At 40.9% G+C, this 18,978-nt stretch overlaps 1 protein-coding gene across 5 annotated transcripts in view; it reads left to right on the top strand.

Annotated features, from left to right (window-relative positions):
* ELMO1 (engulfment and cell motility 1) overlaps positions 1-18,978 on the top strand; it is a 644,335-nt gene that overhangs the window by 317,308 nt on the left and 308,049 nt on the right. For all 5 annotated transcript variants that reach the window (XR_010322758.1, XM_023544287.2, XM_003406936.4 and 2 more), the window contains one exon: positions 905-1,009. Coding sequence is in view for 4 of the 5 variants with exons in the window: in XM_023544287.2 (XP_023400055.1) it covers positions 905-1,009 (105 nt within the window). In the remaining variant the exon portion in view is untranslated. The remainder of the gene's footprint in view (positions 1-904; positions 1,010-18,978) is intronic.

Below are 18,978 nucleotides of genomic sequence, written 5' to 3'. Positions count from 1 at the left end.
AGCTTCATTCAGGCATGAATTATAGAGCTGTTGGCCGTGAGGTCCATGTTAATGAATGATAAGGTATCTTTAAACAGAAACACATATAAGACAAGTTTATGTATCAATTGGCTGACGAAAGTGTTGTGACCAGAGGCTCACAGGAACCTAACCCTGTACTTGCACTAATTCAGAGTTGCAGCAACTTTATATAACACAACTACTGAGAATAATGAGAATCTACTTCCCTTGTAACTATTGCTATGTCTTCATGGTTCTCGGCACTGTGTGCGGTGACTGTAAGACCAAAACACACTCCTTGAGAGGAGACAGTTGTCAGGACCCTCTGGGCATCTGAATTTTATCAAGTATCTGTGCTTATAAGGCTCTCATCTGTGCATCCCTTCGTGGTTCACCAAGCCCATCAACAGGTGTGGCCTTAGTTAACCCTCACAAATGAGGATGAGAAGGTTAAGGTGCAGAGAGGTAAATGGCTTCCTCGGAGTCATCCTCTACCTTAAATGGCAGAGGTGAGCTTTATGCCAGGTCTTTCTCCCCAAAAGCTGCTGGTTCCACCGCAGCACAACCACCAGAAATACAATGCTTCAGCCACCAGAAATACAATGCTTGTGATGTTTTCTTTTTCCCACAGTGTTACATGATTAAGACAGATCTCATTTCTTCCATCTTCAGCTGACTTTCTCACCAAGGTGAGAAAGCTTTTGCTGAACCTATAGAGCTGTAGAAAGAAGTTCTCCCCTTCTCTACCCCATAGATTTACACAGAGATACAAAATGTCATCCTTATTTGATTGTTTGGAGCTCACCTCGTGGTACTTTAGTCTTAAGGAAGAAAACCAGACCAGTTGTGATTGGTGAAATCTGCTGAAGAATTAACGTTATTGAACATTTTGTTTCAATCACAGAATCACGTCAACCCTGCGATGGACTTTACCCAGACTCCTCCTGGAATGTTAGCCCTGGACAATATGCTCTACTTTGCGAAGCACCATCAGGATGCTTACATCCGGGTAAGCACCCAGGCCCCTGGCAGATAGTATAACTTTTCTACTGTAATTTATTCTCAGACATCTAAATTTGGGGGGACTACCATGCGAGTAAACATAAATATAAGAAAAATATATTTAAAGAAAAAGCGGCCTCAGATTTTTGGCTTTTATCATTTAGTAAAATAAAAACAAAAAATAAAAGGAAATAGATCAAGAGGACTGCAATAAGGATTTTAACTTTAAATTTTTTTTTCTATGTGAATGACATTTAAAAAAATGTAATAGATACTAGACAAACTTTTATGTAGTTCAATATTGAATTATAATAAAAATTCTTTAACTTGAAAGACGAAGAATACAAATGAACGTCTACCCACCAAACACCTGTTTGCCCTCAACCTTAGTGGAGACTCTTTAGACTTATTCTCAATTTTAGAAAGAGGGTTAGGATGCTTCCGGCACTGTTTCTGTTTCACCTGGTGCTGGAATTCAATAAGATAGATAGAAGTGTAGAGATCGGAAGAAAAGAGGAAATACCATTTCTCGTTTCATAGCTGTTGTAAGCTCCCGCTGAGTCAATTTTGACTCATAGTGAGCCCATGTGACAGAGTAGAAGTGTCCCATAGTGTTTTCTAGGCTGTCATCTTTATAGATCACCAAGTCTTTTCTCCCACAGAGCTGCTGGGTGGGGGGTTTGAATTACCAACATTTGGGTTAACATTTGAGCACTTAGCCATTTTGCCACCAGGGCAGCTGAGTGAAAACTTGGACTAAGTTAGCTTAATTTGGGGTGGAGCAGGGTGCCGTCTGCTGATTGGGCTGTACAGGTGTGAGAAAGCCGGTGTATAAGGTAGATCCAAGATTGGGATGGGGAAGGGCATGAATAAATGGGGCAAGGGAATGTAAGAGGAATGGATAGGCGAGTGGTTAAAATGGTGACTAGATTTAAGCTTAGAAAATGCTTGATGAGTGAATTACCTAAAGCAGGAAGAATGAGGAGGAAATTAAGATAAGAGCATTGTCTGCTATTCTAATATTTTCTCCCGGATCCCACTTGGTGGCCCTGGCTTCCAGGAGACCTGTGTTTGAACCCTGCTGCTTCCATTATTTAGTGTTATAAATGCATGTGGGCAGTGGCAATTCCTTTTGTCTGGGCTAGTTTTTTTTTTTTTTTCTTTTTCATCTGCAAAACAAAGGAGGCTTGATGGTTCTCAGCTGGGCAGTATCTCCCTGGGAAAGGGTGGGGAAGGCATTTTGAAATGTGTGGGTGCTTTTTTTGGCTGCCACCATGCCTAGTGAGGTGCTACTGGTCAAACCTATAATACACGGGACCAGTTGTTCTCAGTGAAGAATTGCCCCACTCTGGAGTGGCCCCCTTGAAAAATGTGCCAGGTCTCTCTGAGTCCTCCGTAGGCACTACATTTTAAATTTATGTGTTTTTCTTTGTATGCGATTTAGGAAGCTTCAGCTTATTCTGAAATATTATTTGTAATTTGGTTATATAAAGAATTATTTGGTCATTTCTGTGAAAAATTTGGGATCAGGTCCTTGGTCAGAAATGCGGTCTTCTATAAGAAACTTATTTCTCCATAAAAGCTTGATTTGCTTACACGTGCATACTTTTCTTACACAGCGCTTTTTCTAGGAATGTAATCAGCTTTCATAATAAGTAAATTAGTAGTTTTGAGGTACAGGTACGTTGTAGTATAGCTTTAGAGAGTTGAGCGTGAAAAGTAGAAAAAAAAAAAAGCCAAGTAGAAATTGAATTTAGCACTAACTGATTAATGTTTGTGGATGAATGTTTTTAAAATTAGAGTTTATTGATGCTGAATTTATTGTTAATTGCATAAGAAGCATATGTCTCATGAAAAGTAATTTAATGTTTTAAGCTCATTTTCCTCAACGTGTTCTCTAAACCGTTATAAGTGAAATTAATGCCATGGCAACTGACAGAACTTTATATCTGATGAGGACTTAAAAGGAAAACCTATTTGTAAGAAAAGAGCGGCCTTTACTGTCCATATGCGCTTTCTTTTGTTGCTTAAACATTCCTGTTGTTCAGATATCTTTATTAGTTCCTCAAATGTGGTTCTTCCTGTTTTCTGTGTCGCATCTGATTTGGGGGCATTAATGGATGGATAGCTAAAGCGATTTTCATGAATGGATGGGGTTAGTGGATCACATGTGAAGTCTGAGGCTTTCTGCAAGGAAGTTTTGAGGTAACTATGAAAATATCTGCCTACCAAAGGCGGGGTGAAGTCTTCCCAGATAGCTAATGAACCTCTGATCTGAGCTGAATGGTCTCTTCTGAAACATAGAGCTGGGTCCATTTTTTAAAAATTCATATTTTGACAAAATTAGCTTTTTTTGCCTAGGTAAATCTCCTCACTGTTTATATCTTTCATTTGATAAATGCTTCTTCTATTTCTGAATATAGCCTCACCATTCACTTAATTTGTTAGATTTATGGTTGAGATTTTTAAAAGGTATTACAACACACATACAAAATATTGCCTCTTCGCCCCCGAAACCCTTTGCCCCTTGCTTTAAGCTATCATGTTCCCTCAGTTACTTTGTAACCGTATTCTACCAGGTTGTCTCCTTGCCCTGTGTTCTAACCTACTTGCCACTCATATTTCAAATCCCTGTACCAACTTCTATCCCATCACTTCCCAGAAGCTGATCCCTTGCCAATTATAGCAGTAATCCACAAGGAAAATGATGGTACCTTGAACTAGGGTAGTGTGGCTGTAGTTTGAATCGAGAGTTGTTTTGGAGCTAAAATAAACTGGACTCTGTCTAAGGAAGAGGGAGATTTCTGACTTGAGCAACTGGGTGGATGGTGGCATTATTGATGAAACAGGTTAATCAGGTCTTTGAGGGGGTAGTCATTTAGACACATCCAGAACCTTACATGCCTGTGGGCCATCTGCCCAGGTTGAGATATCTAGTAGGCCAAGAGTTATGGACAGCAGAGTTCAAACCCATATTCTACCTCTATGTTCAAACTCTATGTCCCACCTCCTTAAAATTTCCCATATGTGTTCTTCCAGCCTGTTCATCTGGATTGTTGCAATTATGTTAATGGACTTCCTGCTAAACTCTGGCACCTTTGAACCCACCCTCTATACCAACTGTGAGGGTAATCTTTCTAAAACAGACTTCAGCACCTTTCAGGGACCATTCCTGGCCCGCAAGTGTCTACTTCTTTGACTTTATCCCTTGCTCTCATGCTCCTGTCTCCCTTCTCCATCCTCCCTCTGCCACTGTGTCTTTCATCCATACCTAACTATGTCAGGCCACAAGCTAGCCAGGCAGATGCCCACAACTGGACCTTTGGTTACACTATTCCCTTTGCTTGAATGTTCTTCCCACACCCTCAGCCTACTGAATAGCATTCATGGCAAAGATCATCTTCTCTCCGAAGACGGTTTCCTGATTCCTTATCTGCACCATTCCCTCAGCCCCTTTTGTACCCTGTGTTGTTATTGTTAGTTGTTGGTTCCGACTCATGGTGACCTTATCTGTAGTAGAATAAAAGATTGCTTGGTCCTGTACCATCTTCATGGTCATGGGTATGTTTGAATCCATTGATGTGGCCATTGTGTTAGTCCATCTTATTAAGGATTATCCTCATTTTTCTTGACCCTCTATTTAACCAAACACAGTGTCTTTTTCTACCAATTGGTCTTTCCTGGCAATGTGTCTATATTGAACAAGTTTATGTTGTGATACATAGAGTTTTCATTGACTAATTTTCAGAGATAGATCACCAGGCCTTTCTTCCTAGTCTGCCTTTGTGTGGAAGCTTTGCTGAAACCTGTCCACCATGGGTGACTGTGCTGGTATTTGAAATACTGATGGCATAGTTTCCAACATCACAGCAACATGCAAGCAACCACAGTATAACAATCTACCCACTTAAAACTTAATTCCATAGCTTAACTTTATTTACCTTCTGTCTCCCCTAATTGATTGCAAACTCCTTAAAAGCAGACACCATGATTCATTTATATTCCTAGTCCCTGGCACATAGTAGATTTTAATAATTTCTTGTTAATTGAGTAAATAGTTCCTTTTGCTTTTTTCAGGTGGCCTTTTGCCAATGATTGATTCTTTTTTTAATCATCAGTGAATCATGGTTTTCATTCCTTTGAACAATTATGTTGTTATTAAAAGTTGTTATTAGTTGCTATCAATTCCAACTCATGGTAATCCCATATATGCAGAGTAGAACTGTTCCATAGGGTTTTCAAGGATATGACCTTTCCGAAGCAGATTGCCAAGGCCTTACCTCCTGGGCACCTCTGGGTAGGTTTGAACCACCAACCTCTTGATTAGTAGTCCAGTGCTTAACCATCAGTGCCACCAGGCACTCCTAAACAGTTATATTTTTACAGCATGGATTTATTGACAGGTGGCCTGGTTTCTCATGTAATATTTCAATAAACTATTGTAGTGTATTAATGAAAGCAGTGGATGTAATTGAATTACCCAACACTTGGATGGGCCCAGAACACGAGGAGGAATTATAAAGCTGAGCATCCCGCTGTGTGTGTAGTAAAATCTAGAGGCATAGCATGATTTCAGACTTCTGAGTTTATTTACTCTGGGCATAATTGCTTTGACTTTTTCCAGAGCGGCTGTGCTCTCCAGCTTTCTCCACCAAGGGAGCTACACTAGGTTCTCACTCTGAGGAGACAGGTGGAGGGCGGGCACTGGGCTCACTGCCAGGGTCCTGCTGCCATTATTTCAGAGGCAGTATAATAGCACAGAGATGAGTGTGTTGTGGGTTTTTGTTTTGCCTTCCCTCTCCCCAGCCCCAGAATGACACCTCTCAATGCCTTGGAAGAAAGAGGCTTAAGGATACCATTGGAAATAAAACCTTTGGACATGGAACATAAACTCTTGGTGTGTTTAATTATTCGCTAGAAACTACTGAAATACCCAAATGACTTGGTTTTCATTTTAGCTCAAGACGTGTTCTGGCCATTGTGAGTACCAAGATTTGGCCACAAAGCAGAAAGTAAGTGCCATTGAAACTTAAGGCTCCAATGATACATGATAGCAAAGCCTGAGTTGGAAGTGGGTTATTTAAAAACTTAAGATAAATGCTAAAACTAAAAAGAAGGGTGGTTTCAGGATAAAGTAATTATTCATGGTAATATTCCATTTCTTCTGTTCGATGAGAGAAAATGTATACCTAGTGTGGCTTAGGCAATGTGCTGATTAGTCTTCAACCCTATGAGATAGGCATTATTACCACCATTTTCTAAGGAGCCCTGGTGGCACAAGGGCTAAAGCACTTGGCCGCTAACCAAAAGGCTGGCAATTTGAACACAACCCACCACTCCATGGGAGAAAGACCTGATGATCCGCTTTCATAAAAATTACAGCCTAGGAAACCCTATGGGGCAGTTTTGCTCAATTGTACTGGGTCACTATCAATCAGAAATTGACTCGAAGGCACCCAAGAACAACAACAACCACTATTTTCTAGATTCAAGAACTGGGACTGAGAGAGGATCATAAAGTTCCACCAGGTCAATGGCCAGTAGTGAGACAATGGAATTTGCGCTTAGGTCATTGGGCCCCAAATCTCAGACTCTTTCCAGTTCTCCAGCCTCTTGTCTCTGGGCTTAGAGTTGGTTGGCACAACAGTGCTGCTGTCTTTCTTGACATGGAGAGAAAGGAGATAGAATGGAAAGGAGACTGATTACAGAAACTGGGAAGTCCAAGGATATCAGACAAGTGGTTATATTCAGTTATGATCTTCCTAAATCTACTCTGGTCAGGAAGCCTTTCCTAAAAATAAGAGTGGCCACACCTTGCTCTCATTTTATTACCTAACTTTATGTACAATTCACATTGTCTTTATTAGATTGTAAATTCTCTGAAGACCAAGGCTGACTCTCTATATATCACAGTATTATGAAATATTTGATACTCAAACTATGTTACTTAAAAGAATATATGAGCCTGATGAGCCTGGTGGTACAGTGGTTAAGAGTTCAGTTGCTAACCAAAAGGTCAGCAGTTTGAATCCACCAGCTGCTCCTTAGAAACCTTATGGCGAAGTTCTACTCTGTCCTATAGGGTCTCTATGAGTTCGAATTGACTCAGTGGCAACAGGTTTGGTTTTTTTGGTTTATGAGCCCAATGAAGGTATCACAGCAAGGCCTTCCAGATTTCAGATGTGGTCCTTAGTTTCAGAGCTGGTGACATGAGAAGTGTCACGCAGACAGAAGTTTCAGAAGTCCAGGGGAGGCTCGGAACCTACCTGTCAGGCCTCCAGTCCCCTCTTATTATTACAGCCACAGAAGCATACTGTGCATTAACCCTAGACTCTTACAAAGTCATGTAAACTATTTAACGTGCAGCAGTATAAGACAAAACAAAAAAACCCATTGTTGTTCTGACTCAGCGACCCTATAAGACAGGATAGAAGTGCCCCATAGAGTTTTCAAGGAGAACCTGGTGGATTTGAACTGCCGAAATTTTGGTTGGCAGGTGTACCAGTTAACCGCTACGCTACCAGGGTTTCCAGTATAAGACAAGTGCATGCAACTAAGATGTTTCTTCTATTTCTTGCATCTTTTTCAGAGGAAAAAAAAATTGTTGATTAAACATATACCAAGAAAACAAAAGCAGTTCATCCTCTTAGATGCTAGAAAGTATCTAACTCAAGGGAGAAAATGCCTTTTAACATTCACACTGATTGATTCATTCATTCATTCAGGAAATATTACCAAACATTTACGTGCCAAGCCAGTGCCAGGCACAGTGGAAGTGGTGACAAATAAGATGGACAGGGTCTAGTTCTTAGGTAAAACAGAAAAACAAGCAAGTAAAGAGAATAGACGTTTTTGGTTGGGGAGAGAGAGGGCTCCTTATTTCCTTCTGCATTTTTTAGACTTGCCGTATACTGGGTGGAAACCCTGGTGGCATAGTGGTTAAGTGCTATGGCTCCTAACCAAAGGGTCAGCAGTTCGAATCTGCCAGGCATTCCTTGGAAACTCTATGGGGCAGTTCTTCTCTGTCCTATAGGGTCGCTATGAGTTGGAATTGACTTGACAGCACTGGGTTTGGTTTTTGGATATACTGGGTACATCTGTCAAGTCAGTAAAACCTTTGGTTGATGCTTCTATGCAGTTTTTCACATCATAGTGAGCAGGTAAATATTCCATTTTATTAATTAGTATATTGTATAACTGTATCAGAACCATGTAGGGCTTGCTTCATATCCCAGTGACCTAATTTTAAACAATTATACTACTTCTTTAAAAAAAATCTTTAATTTTGTTGTTGGGAAAATATACATAACAAAACATAAGCCACCTCAGTAGTTTCTACATGTACAATTGAGTAACATTGAACATGTTCTTCAAGTTATGCAGTCATTCTTGCTATCGTTTTCCAAATCATTTGTTCTACTTGGAGAAATCTTCTGGTTCTTGATCAATATGGAATAGAGCAAACCTTATCCTTTTGGATGCTTTATTTGGTATGGTGCTAGACCATAAATAAAACATTTTTTAATGAGATTGTTACCCAACTATAAGTACAGAATTTATAAAACCTTAAGGCTTCCAGGAATGAAATGAAAAGTCAATCCTGGAGACTTCTTTCTTTACACACCCGCCAGTTCCTGCCCTGACATCCCTCATAATTTATGATAAACATTTCACCCAGTTGAGGTATCTTTATATTCTGGGTGGCTGTGATAGAGGTAATGAATTTCCAGAGAAGGAGAAAAACAGAAACACCTTTGCAAATAAGATTAATTACAATATGAGCCAGGGCATGTATGTGTTTCTATTATTACACCAAATCAAAACAGAAATATTTATAATATGTCAAGTAAATGAGACTGTGAAAAAGATGGATATTTCTACATAAGAATTGTTTTCTCATGATTCTTTCAGTATAACCATTTTTTAAAAGATGAAAATTTAAAAGCATCTTTACGGTGTTTCCAAACCTTTAAGTGGGTTCTTCCTCCTCATGGTGCATTCACACCAGTTGCCATGGAGTTGACTTCAACTCATGATGACTCCATGTACATCAGAGTAGAACTGTGCTCCATAAGATTTTCAATGACTGAGTTTTCGGAAGTAGATGGCTAGCACTTTGTTTTCAGGCACCTTTTTTTTTTTTTTTATGGGTGAACTCGGACCTCCAACCTTTCAATTAGCAACTGAGCGTGTTAACAGGTTGCACCAGCCAGGGGCTCCTGATGCATACATAGTAGCATTCATAATACTTCTTAAAAACTAGTTTGGAAAATATTGGTTAGAACATAACTCACTGCAGAGATTGGGAAACCTGTTACTTGAGAAAGTACTGAAAAGAAATGCTACAAGATGAGCCTAGTATGAGCAAAGCTACCATTTTTTAAGCCCTTATTATATTTTGAGTATGTAACACACATAATTCCTAATCTTTCCTTCAGTGCTTCAAAGATGGAAAAATAATGTAACCTTTATACCTTTTTCTAGTCTGTAGATTGTGTCTCTCCTTTGAAAGCCCAGCTCAAGTTCCAAAGCCATTTTGAGGAAACACTTTTCAACTTGTATCTCTTGCATCCGGGAGCATAAAGCTTAATTATAATAGCAAACACTTCTATTCGGAACTCGCGGTGATATAAGAGCTATGGTAAATAAACACTTTCATTAAATTCTCACAACACTCATATGAAGTAGGCATTGTTCTTATCCCCATTTACAGATGAGAAAACTGGCACACAGAGAGGTTAGATGACTTGCCTGAGGTCATACAGCTAAGTCAGTGCCAGAGCTGAATTTAAGTCCAGGTCGCCTGCTTCCAGTGTCCATACCCTGTGTCTTTTAGGGGCTTGTAGATTCATATAGGGGGTACAGCAACAGTTTAAATGAGTCCTGTAGATTTTTTTTTTTTTTGCTCAATAGACAAAATAGACAAACTTTTCAAAGGAAAGAGAATCTGAATTGTGTCTAGACAAGGCATGCACTGCTTCTTCAATTAGTTGCAGGCCTCACCAACCTTAGAACATTGCATGTGGCCGCTTCACACATTCTAGTTATCTGCCTGGTCACTGAAGGTATTTGAGTCAGTGACCACTGATAGTGTTGTTTCATTTGTGAAATTCTGAACCCATTGGCAGCACATGGTAGGTGCTCACACAATTTTAATTGCTTACCCCTTTCCCAGTCCATAAAATAGTCACTGATTAAAGTACTGTCTTCTGGGAGTTTCATATATATTGGCTCAGTGTCTGTTATCTTACTGCTCAGATTGTAAACTCTCGGAGGCTGGTGCTTCATCTTGTATTGAGGGTTGATTCCCTTTGCTGAGAGTGAAGGACCTCAATTTCAGCTTCTGAAGACTGAGGAAGAAGGATAGATAAGTTTCTGAAATTCTTTTGCTGGGAATTTGGAAAAAAAAAAAAAAAAGGACAAGCCATCAGACTTTATTACAAGTAAGCTGGAGTCCTGTGTATCCTGGGGGCTTTAAACACAGTGAGCCTGTGCTCGATGGGCTGGACCACAGGATCCACCCTTGCTGTCCACCCAGCCCGCATTACTGGTGCCAGCACCAGAGATCCCATATGCACTAAGGCAGGATGCTGAGAGAGGCGATGCTGAGGCTTTAAAATAAATTAAGGAACTTCTAACATTTCAAGGGGGAAATTGGCAGTTTCCCAAGCAACATAATTACAGGACAGTGTGTAATGTATAATTAAACTTAACTATGAAGCAAATGATTGGAATAAATCTTGGTGGCACATCATTTTTTTTTTTTTCCTGTTCCTCTAGTGCTGACAGATCCTCCCCTCCCCTTGCCCCTGAAACTGTTTCAACAGCGATTGCACCTAATTTTTTAAATGAAATTATAGGTTGCCAGTTAAACACACAGTTTTGTGTAAAGGAGAATTTTTATTTGAGTGACATTTTCCTTCTAGGTGATCCGCAGAATGGGTTCAATTTAAAATAACAAAGACCCCAAGGCACAGCCTTTTGGGGACTTTTAAAATGATTCTTTGTCCAATAGTTCATTTAAATACTTTATTCTTTGCTCTTATTTTCATTCTTTCTTTGACCAAGGCCCACAGCTTGGAGGCTTGTTTTTATGTACAGTTTTTCATGTTTTAAAAATAGTGGCATCAATTTTGTCGATTGTGAATAACCAAGCTGTTACTGGCAAACAATTGGGACTACTTGAGAGTATGAATAGATGTGATTAGATTTACTAATTGAGCTGGACAGCAGGATTTCTGACTTCCAAAGCCAAAAATTTGAATGGAATGCATCCTGCCTCAGGATGAGATCACTGCTGAACTTGGGCTTGGTTTCATCTCAGAAGAACCATGATGTGAGAGACGGTAGGATAGTTCAAGATGAATTAATATTGTAATGCAGTAATAGGTACTGTCCAAGTTCAAGCCACTTGGGGTCACCACCTGAGTTCTTTTGGTACTGGATTTGGTATCTGAAATCTGAAGCAGGTCCAAAACCTTCATTCTACCTTGGTATCAGTTTAAGAGGCCCTGGGTGATGCAAACGATGAACGTGTTCAGCTGCTAACTGAAAGGTTGGAGGGTCAGATCAGCCCAGAGGGACCTCAGAAGAAATGTCTGGTGATCTACTTCCAAAAAATCAGCCATTGAAAACCCTTTGGATCACAACAGAATGTTGTCCAATATAGTGCTGGAAGATGCGCCCACTAGGTGGGAAGGCACTCAAAATCCACAGTGACCACAACAGTGGCCTGGAGCCTACCAACAATGGATGGGGCAGGACCTGGCGACACCGTGTTCTATTGTACATGAGATCACCATGGTCAGAGCAGACTCAACAGCAACTAATAACAACACCAGCGTTGTACTTAATACTTGCTTCCCTGCACTCGAGTGTGAGCTGCAGGAGGGCAGGGAATCCTGCTGTGTCACTGCCCGGAGCAGAGGCAGCACACCAGAGACACGTTATACATGTTTGTCAATGAGTGTGTGAGTGAGTGAGTTTGAAGGACCCTATCGGGAAGCTGTGGTTTTCTGCCTTCTGAGTGGAGCCCTGGTGGTGCAGCAGTTAAGAGCTTGGCTGCTAACCAAAAGATCAGCAGTTTGAATCCACCAGCTGCTCCTTGGAAATCCGGTGGGTCAGTTCTACTCTGTTCTACAGGATCATTATGAGTCAGAATTGACTTGACGACAATAGATTTTTGGCTGGATTTCCAGTCACCTTGAAGGAGGAAGCTGGGGAAATAGGCGTCCATCTGGAGCATGCTCTGACTTCCCTGGCTGCATCCATATCTGGCCTGTCTCCATCCTGGAATGGAAACCACAGTAGCAGCTATATTGGTTGGCACACCAAAACGGCCTTGCCTTAGATATGCCAATACTTCAGTGAATCACTGCCGACTTTTTTTTTTTTAATTGTAGTCATGCGACCAGAGCCCAGCCAGTTAGAAACCTGCCTACCAAATCAGAGGCATTTTGTATTGGTATAATAAGATTTAGGTGGTAAGGTTCCCAAATGTCCCATTGTACTCTGTAAAAATAGCTTCTACGTAGGAACTGCAGTACACCTGGGAGTGCAGGAGAGTTTGACATTGTCAGGTGTTTTATTTTTACATTGACCTTAGCTTTATCAACTTTTCCCCTCCAGTGATAAAACCCAAGATTCCAAGATTTAGTATAAATCATAACTAACAGATAATAAGTTTCCTGGTATTTTTACAAAGCAATTGAAATAATTTTAGTCACAGATATAACAGCCCTAACAACTTCTCTCTGGTTTGTTTATGAAATGCTGTTCTGTAGCAAGGGTCCTGTTACCTGGAGGCTTTTAGCATCTGAGACCCTGGTGTATTTCATTCATACCTGTCTACAGATTTGCAGTTACCAAGATTGGGAAAGTCGAGCTGGCTGCCTTCCAGTTCTTGGATGTCCATTCCCCTGTGTTCCAGGACCTTTGCATGTGCTGCTCCCTCTGACTCAGCTCTTCTTCCCCCCTTTGCCACTTGATTCCCATTCATCCTTCAGGACTTTAGACTGTGTCAGGCTCCTCTTTCATTGGCTTTGTTTCCATGTTACTTCCTTCATAGCACTTACACAGTTGGGAATTACACAATCATATGTTTGATTATTCGATTATCTCTCTCAAACATGAAATTGTGAAGGTTCGTGTCCATTTTGGCCCTGTGTTCTCACTGTCTAGCAGCGGACCATTTAAATTATTCATTAAATGAATGATGAAAGAATTGATGTGTTCAAACCTTGACCAATGTAGCTTCTCTCCTTTTCCCCTCTGTTGCCCTTTATGGCTACTAAGTGATATACCTCAGATGATCAAAGCAGAAGCCATACTTGAAATGAACGACTCTTCCTTTCAGTGAACTGGCAGAGCCAACAAAATGGCCACAGTGCGTTAAAACTGATGAGCCTCGTGATATTAAGCCTGCTGTAAACCCTCAGTCATAAAGCCATGAGATATCTGTGTGCTACATAGACAGACGTGGGTTCTATATGAGCAAGTGACTAAGAAGACCGATGATTAGTTAATTATTTGAGCCAAGGGGTCAGTCAGTACTACTAACAGCCTGACAGCTTGAGGTTTTACTCTGTGTATGATGGTGGGGGAGGGAGGGGGATTGAAAATATACTGAGAAATTAAAGTGCACCAGATACCATTCTGAGCATTATATGTATATTATTGAATTCTCACAATAACTCTGTTAGACAGTATTATTATACATTTTCCAGATGAGGACCCTGAAGCTCAGAGAGATTAAGTAACTTGTTCTTTTTAAAAATTTTTATTGTGGTAAAATATATGTAACAAAAAATTATCATTTGAACCGTTTTGAAGTGTACAATTCGGTGGCAGTAATTACATTCAGCATGTTGTACAACCGTCACCGTTATTTCCAAAAGTGTTTCATCACCCCAGCAGTAACCCCATATGCCTTAATAACCCCCTACTCCCGTCTTCCCTCGGCCCCTGGTAACCTCTGATAAACTTAATGTCTCTAGGCATTTACCTATTTTAGATATTTCATATAAGTGGGATCATACAGTATTTGTCCTTTTGTGACTGACTTATTTTATTTGGCATGTGATTTCAAGGTGCATCCACATGGCGTGTGTCAGAACCTCATTTTTCTTTGTGGCTGGATGACATTTCATTGTATATACACCCCATTTTGTTTATCCATTCATCTGTTGAGGGACACTCAGGCTGTTTCCTCCTTTTGACTGTAGCGAATAATGGACATTGGTATATAAGTCTTTGTTTGAGTCCCTGCTTTCAAGTCTTTTGAGTATGTACCTAGGAGTGGGATTGCTGAATCCTATGATAATTCAGTGTGTAATGGTTTAAGGAACCGCTGAACTATTTTCCACAGTGCCAGCACCATTTTACCTTCCCACTCTTAATAGACAAGGGCTCCAGTTTCTCCATATTCTTGCCAACATTTATTATTTTCCATTTTTCTGATAATAGCCATCCTAGTGAACTTGCCTTTTCTTACAATAGATAGTAAATGGCAAAGCTGGAATTTGGACCTAGGCAGTCCTGGGTGGTGACGTTTTAGTATTTTACATTTAATTCAGTGATATGCTAGTAAATAAGTTAGGAAAAAAAAAAAAAAAAAAGGCCCTGATTTGCAGTATATAGCGTCTGCGAAGTCTGTGGTATAAATACTCCCGCCATGGCCGATTTCAAGCTACCAATGGTTATGGCTTGCAGAATTTGGAAGTTAGACAAGTGGCTGGTCAGAGAGCTCTAGCACACCACTTAGCTGATCCCTCCAGTGGTTTTGCTTTCACATGTATCATCTCATTTGCTTTTCCCAGCAATATGATGAAATATGTACAATAAGGCGGGTTAACCTCAGTGTCATGATCTTTTAAATGGGTGAGTGGTCCACTCATGAGTAATGTGCTCCCTTAAACAATTAACTATATGAGACCAAACAGTCAAGAGTTACCCAAAAGAAAAGATGAGATGGCAAGGAGGGAAAGGGAAGCTAGATCAGTGGAAAGAGAAAAACAGAATGGAAATAATAGAATGTTGACACATTGCTAAAATTGGAACCAATGGCGTGGAAAAATTTGTTTAAAAATTGTTAAGCCAAAGCCGTTGCCGTTGAGTCAATTCCATCTCGTAACAACCCTGTATAGGGCAGAGTAGGGCTGCCCCATAGGGATTCTAAGGAACAACTGGTGGATTCAAACTGCTGACCTTTTGGTTAGCAGCCAAACTCTTAACTACTACACCAGCAGGGCTCCAAAATGTTTAAAATTTTTAAAAGGGAATCTAATTTGCTGTGCAAACTTTCATATAAAACATAATGAAATATTAAGAAATAAAAAATAAATGAGTGAATGGCCTGTCTAGTTTGTAGTGCTGGTAAGTGGTGAAGTTGGAGGCAGTGCTCTTTCAACTCTTACCAATTCACTCGGGGTAGGAGCTGGAGGAGGACACAGAGATTGACCAAGAGTTCAAGGAACCCACTATGGGAGGACCAAAGAACTAACACAAGGTGATTCTGAGCAGGAGGAGAGTGACCCCATGTGGTTCAAGGTCATTTGATTCAGTGCATGTGGTGACAGTAGGTGAGAGGGAATAGGAAGTGAGCGGCAAGCCTCTCTGACACCATCAGTGTTGAATTTGACTTAGGGATTCTTCCCCAGGGAGCCTAGTTCAACCCCCATCCTCAGTATCTCCTAGTCATGGAAGGGTGCAGCTGCCTCTGCGTGAGGGAATCCTGGGCTGCAGCCAGTTCATGGCTGGGGGTGGGGCTGGAGCAGCGGGGCTTATTGGGTGAGGTGGGAAAATTTTGTGCCCCCATCTGAGGGCCATTTGCTGCCCCCATCAGAGGAGAAAGCGCAAGGCATGTAGGTTTTCTTTTTGCCTCCTGAGTCCAGGTAGACCAGTGAAATGATTTTAAAGGGAACACTTTCATATTGCTTTGGGGAGTATGACTTGATACAAGCTTCTTGGATGATGGGTTATCAGAATATGTCAAATGACAAAAATGCTGAGATATCTGACCTAACATTTCCATTTCTAAAAATGTACTTTAGGGAATTCATTTTGTAAAGAAACATGAAAATTTCTGTGTAAGGATATTTATTATGAGCCTTGGGTGAAGTGCAGACTTGAGGACCAGTGGATGGTGGGAGGGGTCCTGGAGACAAGTATGTAAGTGAAAAGGCAGAGCTCGGCCCCTGTCACCGACAGCCAGGCAGCTCTGTGTCTTCACCTTGGCAGCCCTATGCAAATTAGGATTTTAGGACTTGTGTCTTTTTTTTTTAAAGATAGGATTCTGAAATGAAGGAAAAATTTAAGTCTTTAGGTATATAATGTCTATAAGATAATTCATCTGCCTAATATTTAAAAAAAAAGCACTCGTGCTATTTAATATGTAGGCTGATTGAGGGCTGAGAGGAACCATCCTCTCCATGGTACCAATTTGCACCTCGTGTGGCATAAGAGGGACTTGGTTTATTCCAGAAGGCAATTTCTAACTGGCCGAGGTTGCTTCCTGGGATACCAGTACCATTCAGTGTTGTGCCCTGGAACACACTCTTCCTCTTTCCATCCATATCTACGAGATCTTTATCAAGTTAGAGAGTAAGGAAGTGAAATGCCCTTATTAACTTTGCTCTAAGGTGGGGCTCATAGCTAAAAGAATATTTTGGAGTCTCTTGTTTTTCACTTCTCACCTGAGAGAGCATCAGAGTTAACTGAGAAGCTAGCTTATGATGAGGCAAGAAAAGCAGGGTGCGTGTTAATGGCATTTTTCCAGCCAGACGGGGGGACTTGGAATCAGACTGTCAACAGATATGTGTAAGGGGGAGGGAATTTTATTAGGGAAGTTATCACTTGGGAAACACAACTAGGTCTCTGTCAGTACTCCAACATGGGATGACAAGCAGTGAGGGCCCCTTTCAGATTGTCCCCCCACCCCATGCAAACCCTGATTACTAGAGCTGAATCTGTGGTGACAGGAGGCTAAGGGGTGGAGCCAGCCTGTGGGGTTATGTGGAAGGGGACGTTCCTTTCCTTGGAAGTTGGCTCCCTGTCATCTCAGACATTTTCCTGCTAGTTCTCAGTCCTGGCATTTACAGGAAGCATTTATAGCAAATACTTGCCAAGTGTTTTCCATAAACATACAACTTAGGACTTTTTCACACATTCCAACGCTTTGTAAATGTTTATTTCAAAATGCACAAAGAAGGTAAGTGTGCAGTTTCCCCAAACAAGCCTCTGAAACGTGGGCCTTTGCTCAGTGAGAATTTGCTTCTGAATTTGTCCTTCAATCTGGCTGCATCTTCTCGGGAGATGTGGGTAATAGGGGCAGATAGTTTCTAGGTGAGTTTCCTCCACGGCTTGGATTTTGTATGTGGATACACACCCAAACAGCTGAGTAACCTCTGGGCTCTGACTTCCCCCTTCATGGGAAAGGGTGAGATGAGAGGTTTCTGGAAACATCTCACAAGCAATTGCTTCTGATAAAAGCTTCAGGTGAAATAGAATGGGAAATGTGGATGACAGTGGATTAGAAGGTGATCGTAACTCCAGATACATCGAAATTTATAGAAAGAATCAATTATGGAAGTTAACCTGTTAAAACAGGGCAAGCTGGTATTCATGCTAAGTTAAGCCCTCCATGGGGACTACTGGCCCAGCCAGAGATCACGGCTATTTTCTGTTCTGTCCCTTTACTTACTCATAAATATTTAATTAATAAGCACCTACTGTGTGCACAACTCTGCTGCATGCGAGAGATTCATAGCCAGTGAGACATGTTCCTGAGCTCAAGGACTTTTCCCACCAGAAGACTTAAAATGTCACTACAACTGGGACAGAAAGGGAGAATCACTGTACGAAATATAAAGGGCTGTGGGGTTTGAGAGAAAGGAATCATTAAGGTTTTATGGAAAAAGTGACATTTGAGTTGGGTCTGAAGGAGAAGGAATGTTTGAGCAGGTGGGGGAAGGTTGAGGGGCAGAACAGGTATCAGGAGAGGCAGTTTCCAAGGGAGGAAAGAATGTCTCCAGATGGGCACTCTCCCAAGGGAGCGATCTCTTCTTTAACAGAAGCAGCCGGGATTTAGCATTTCTGAATGGAATGAGATGAGTTTGATTTAAAACCTAGACTTAGCAGACGAAAAATTTCACTTTCACATGTGTTTAAGTAAAACAAATGATGGCCTAATTTTCTAATCGTTGTGGTTGTTAGTTGCCATCGAGTCAGTCCCTGACTCATGGTGACCCAGGCACAAAGGAGTGAAAAGCTGCCTGGTCCTGCACCATCGATGACTCGTGTATTTCACCATTGTGATCCCCATAGGGTTTTTATTAACCGAATTTTGGAAGTAGATCACCAGGCCTTTCTTCCTAGTCTGTTTTAATCTGGAAACTCCACCAAAAACCCGTTCAGCAGCATAGCAACACACAAGCCTCCCTTCGTTGATAGATAGTGCCTGTGCTTAGGGTGCATTCGGCCAAGATTCAAACCTGGGTCTTCCACATGGAATGGAAAAATCCTACCATTGTACTCTCACTGCCACCACAGTTTTTAAATTAGATTTCAATGAATAATTTTCCCAGGTATGTGTATAATTGGAAAATTAACATTTCCCCTTCGAAAGTAGACTTCTGAAATGGCCGATTTATTATTCGTTCAGATGAGAAAGATAGAACATAGTTCTCCTCCCTCATCTTCCCATCCCCTCAAGTCCAAGCCAGAATGAATTTATAAATCTATGAGCTAAGTGAGAAAATGAGGTGTGATCAGACTTGCAGGAATTCATTTACCACGAGCTCTCCTGGAATGTGTTTGTTTAGGAAAGTGAGTTATATCCAAATATATTTCAGACAATATACGTGGAGAGTAACTTTGCTTTAAGACTGCAATAACTGTTAAGACAGTGGTGACAATTTCTCAGGAAGAAATTAGGCACGAGAAATGTCGAGCTCAATTTTTCATCCAACAGTGACTGTC

This window comes from Loxodonta africana, chromosome 8 (assembly GCF_030014295.1).
Source record: "Loxodonta africana isolate mLoxAfr1 chromosome 8, mLoxAfr1.hap2, whole genome shotgun sequence".
NCBI lineage: Eukaryota > Metazoa > Chordata > Mammalia > Proboscidea > Elephantidae > Loxodonta > Loxodonta africana.
The sequence above is the reverse complement of the archived record's forward strand: the minus strand, read 5'-3'. Positions and strand labels throughout refer to the sequence as shown.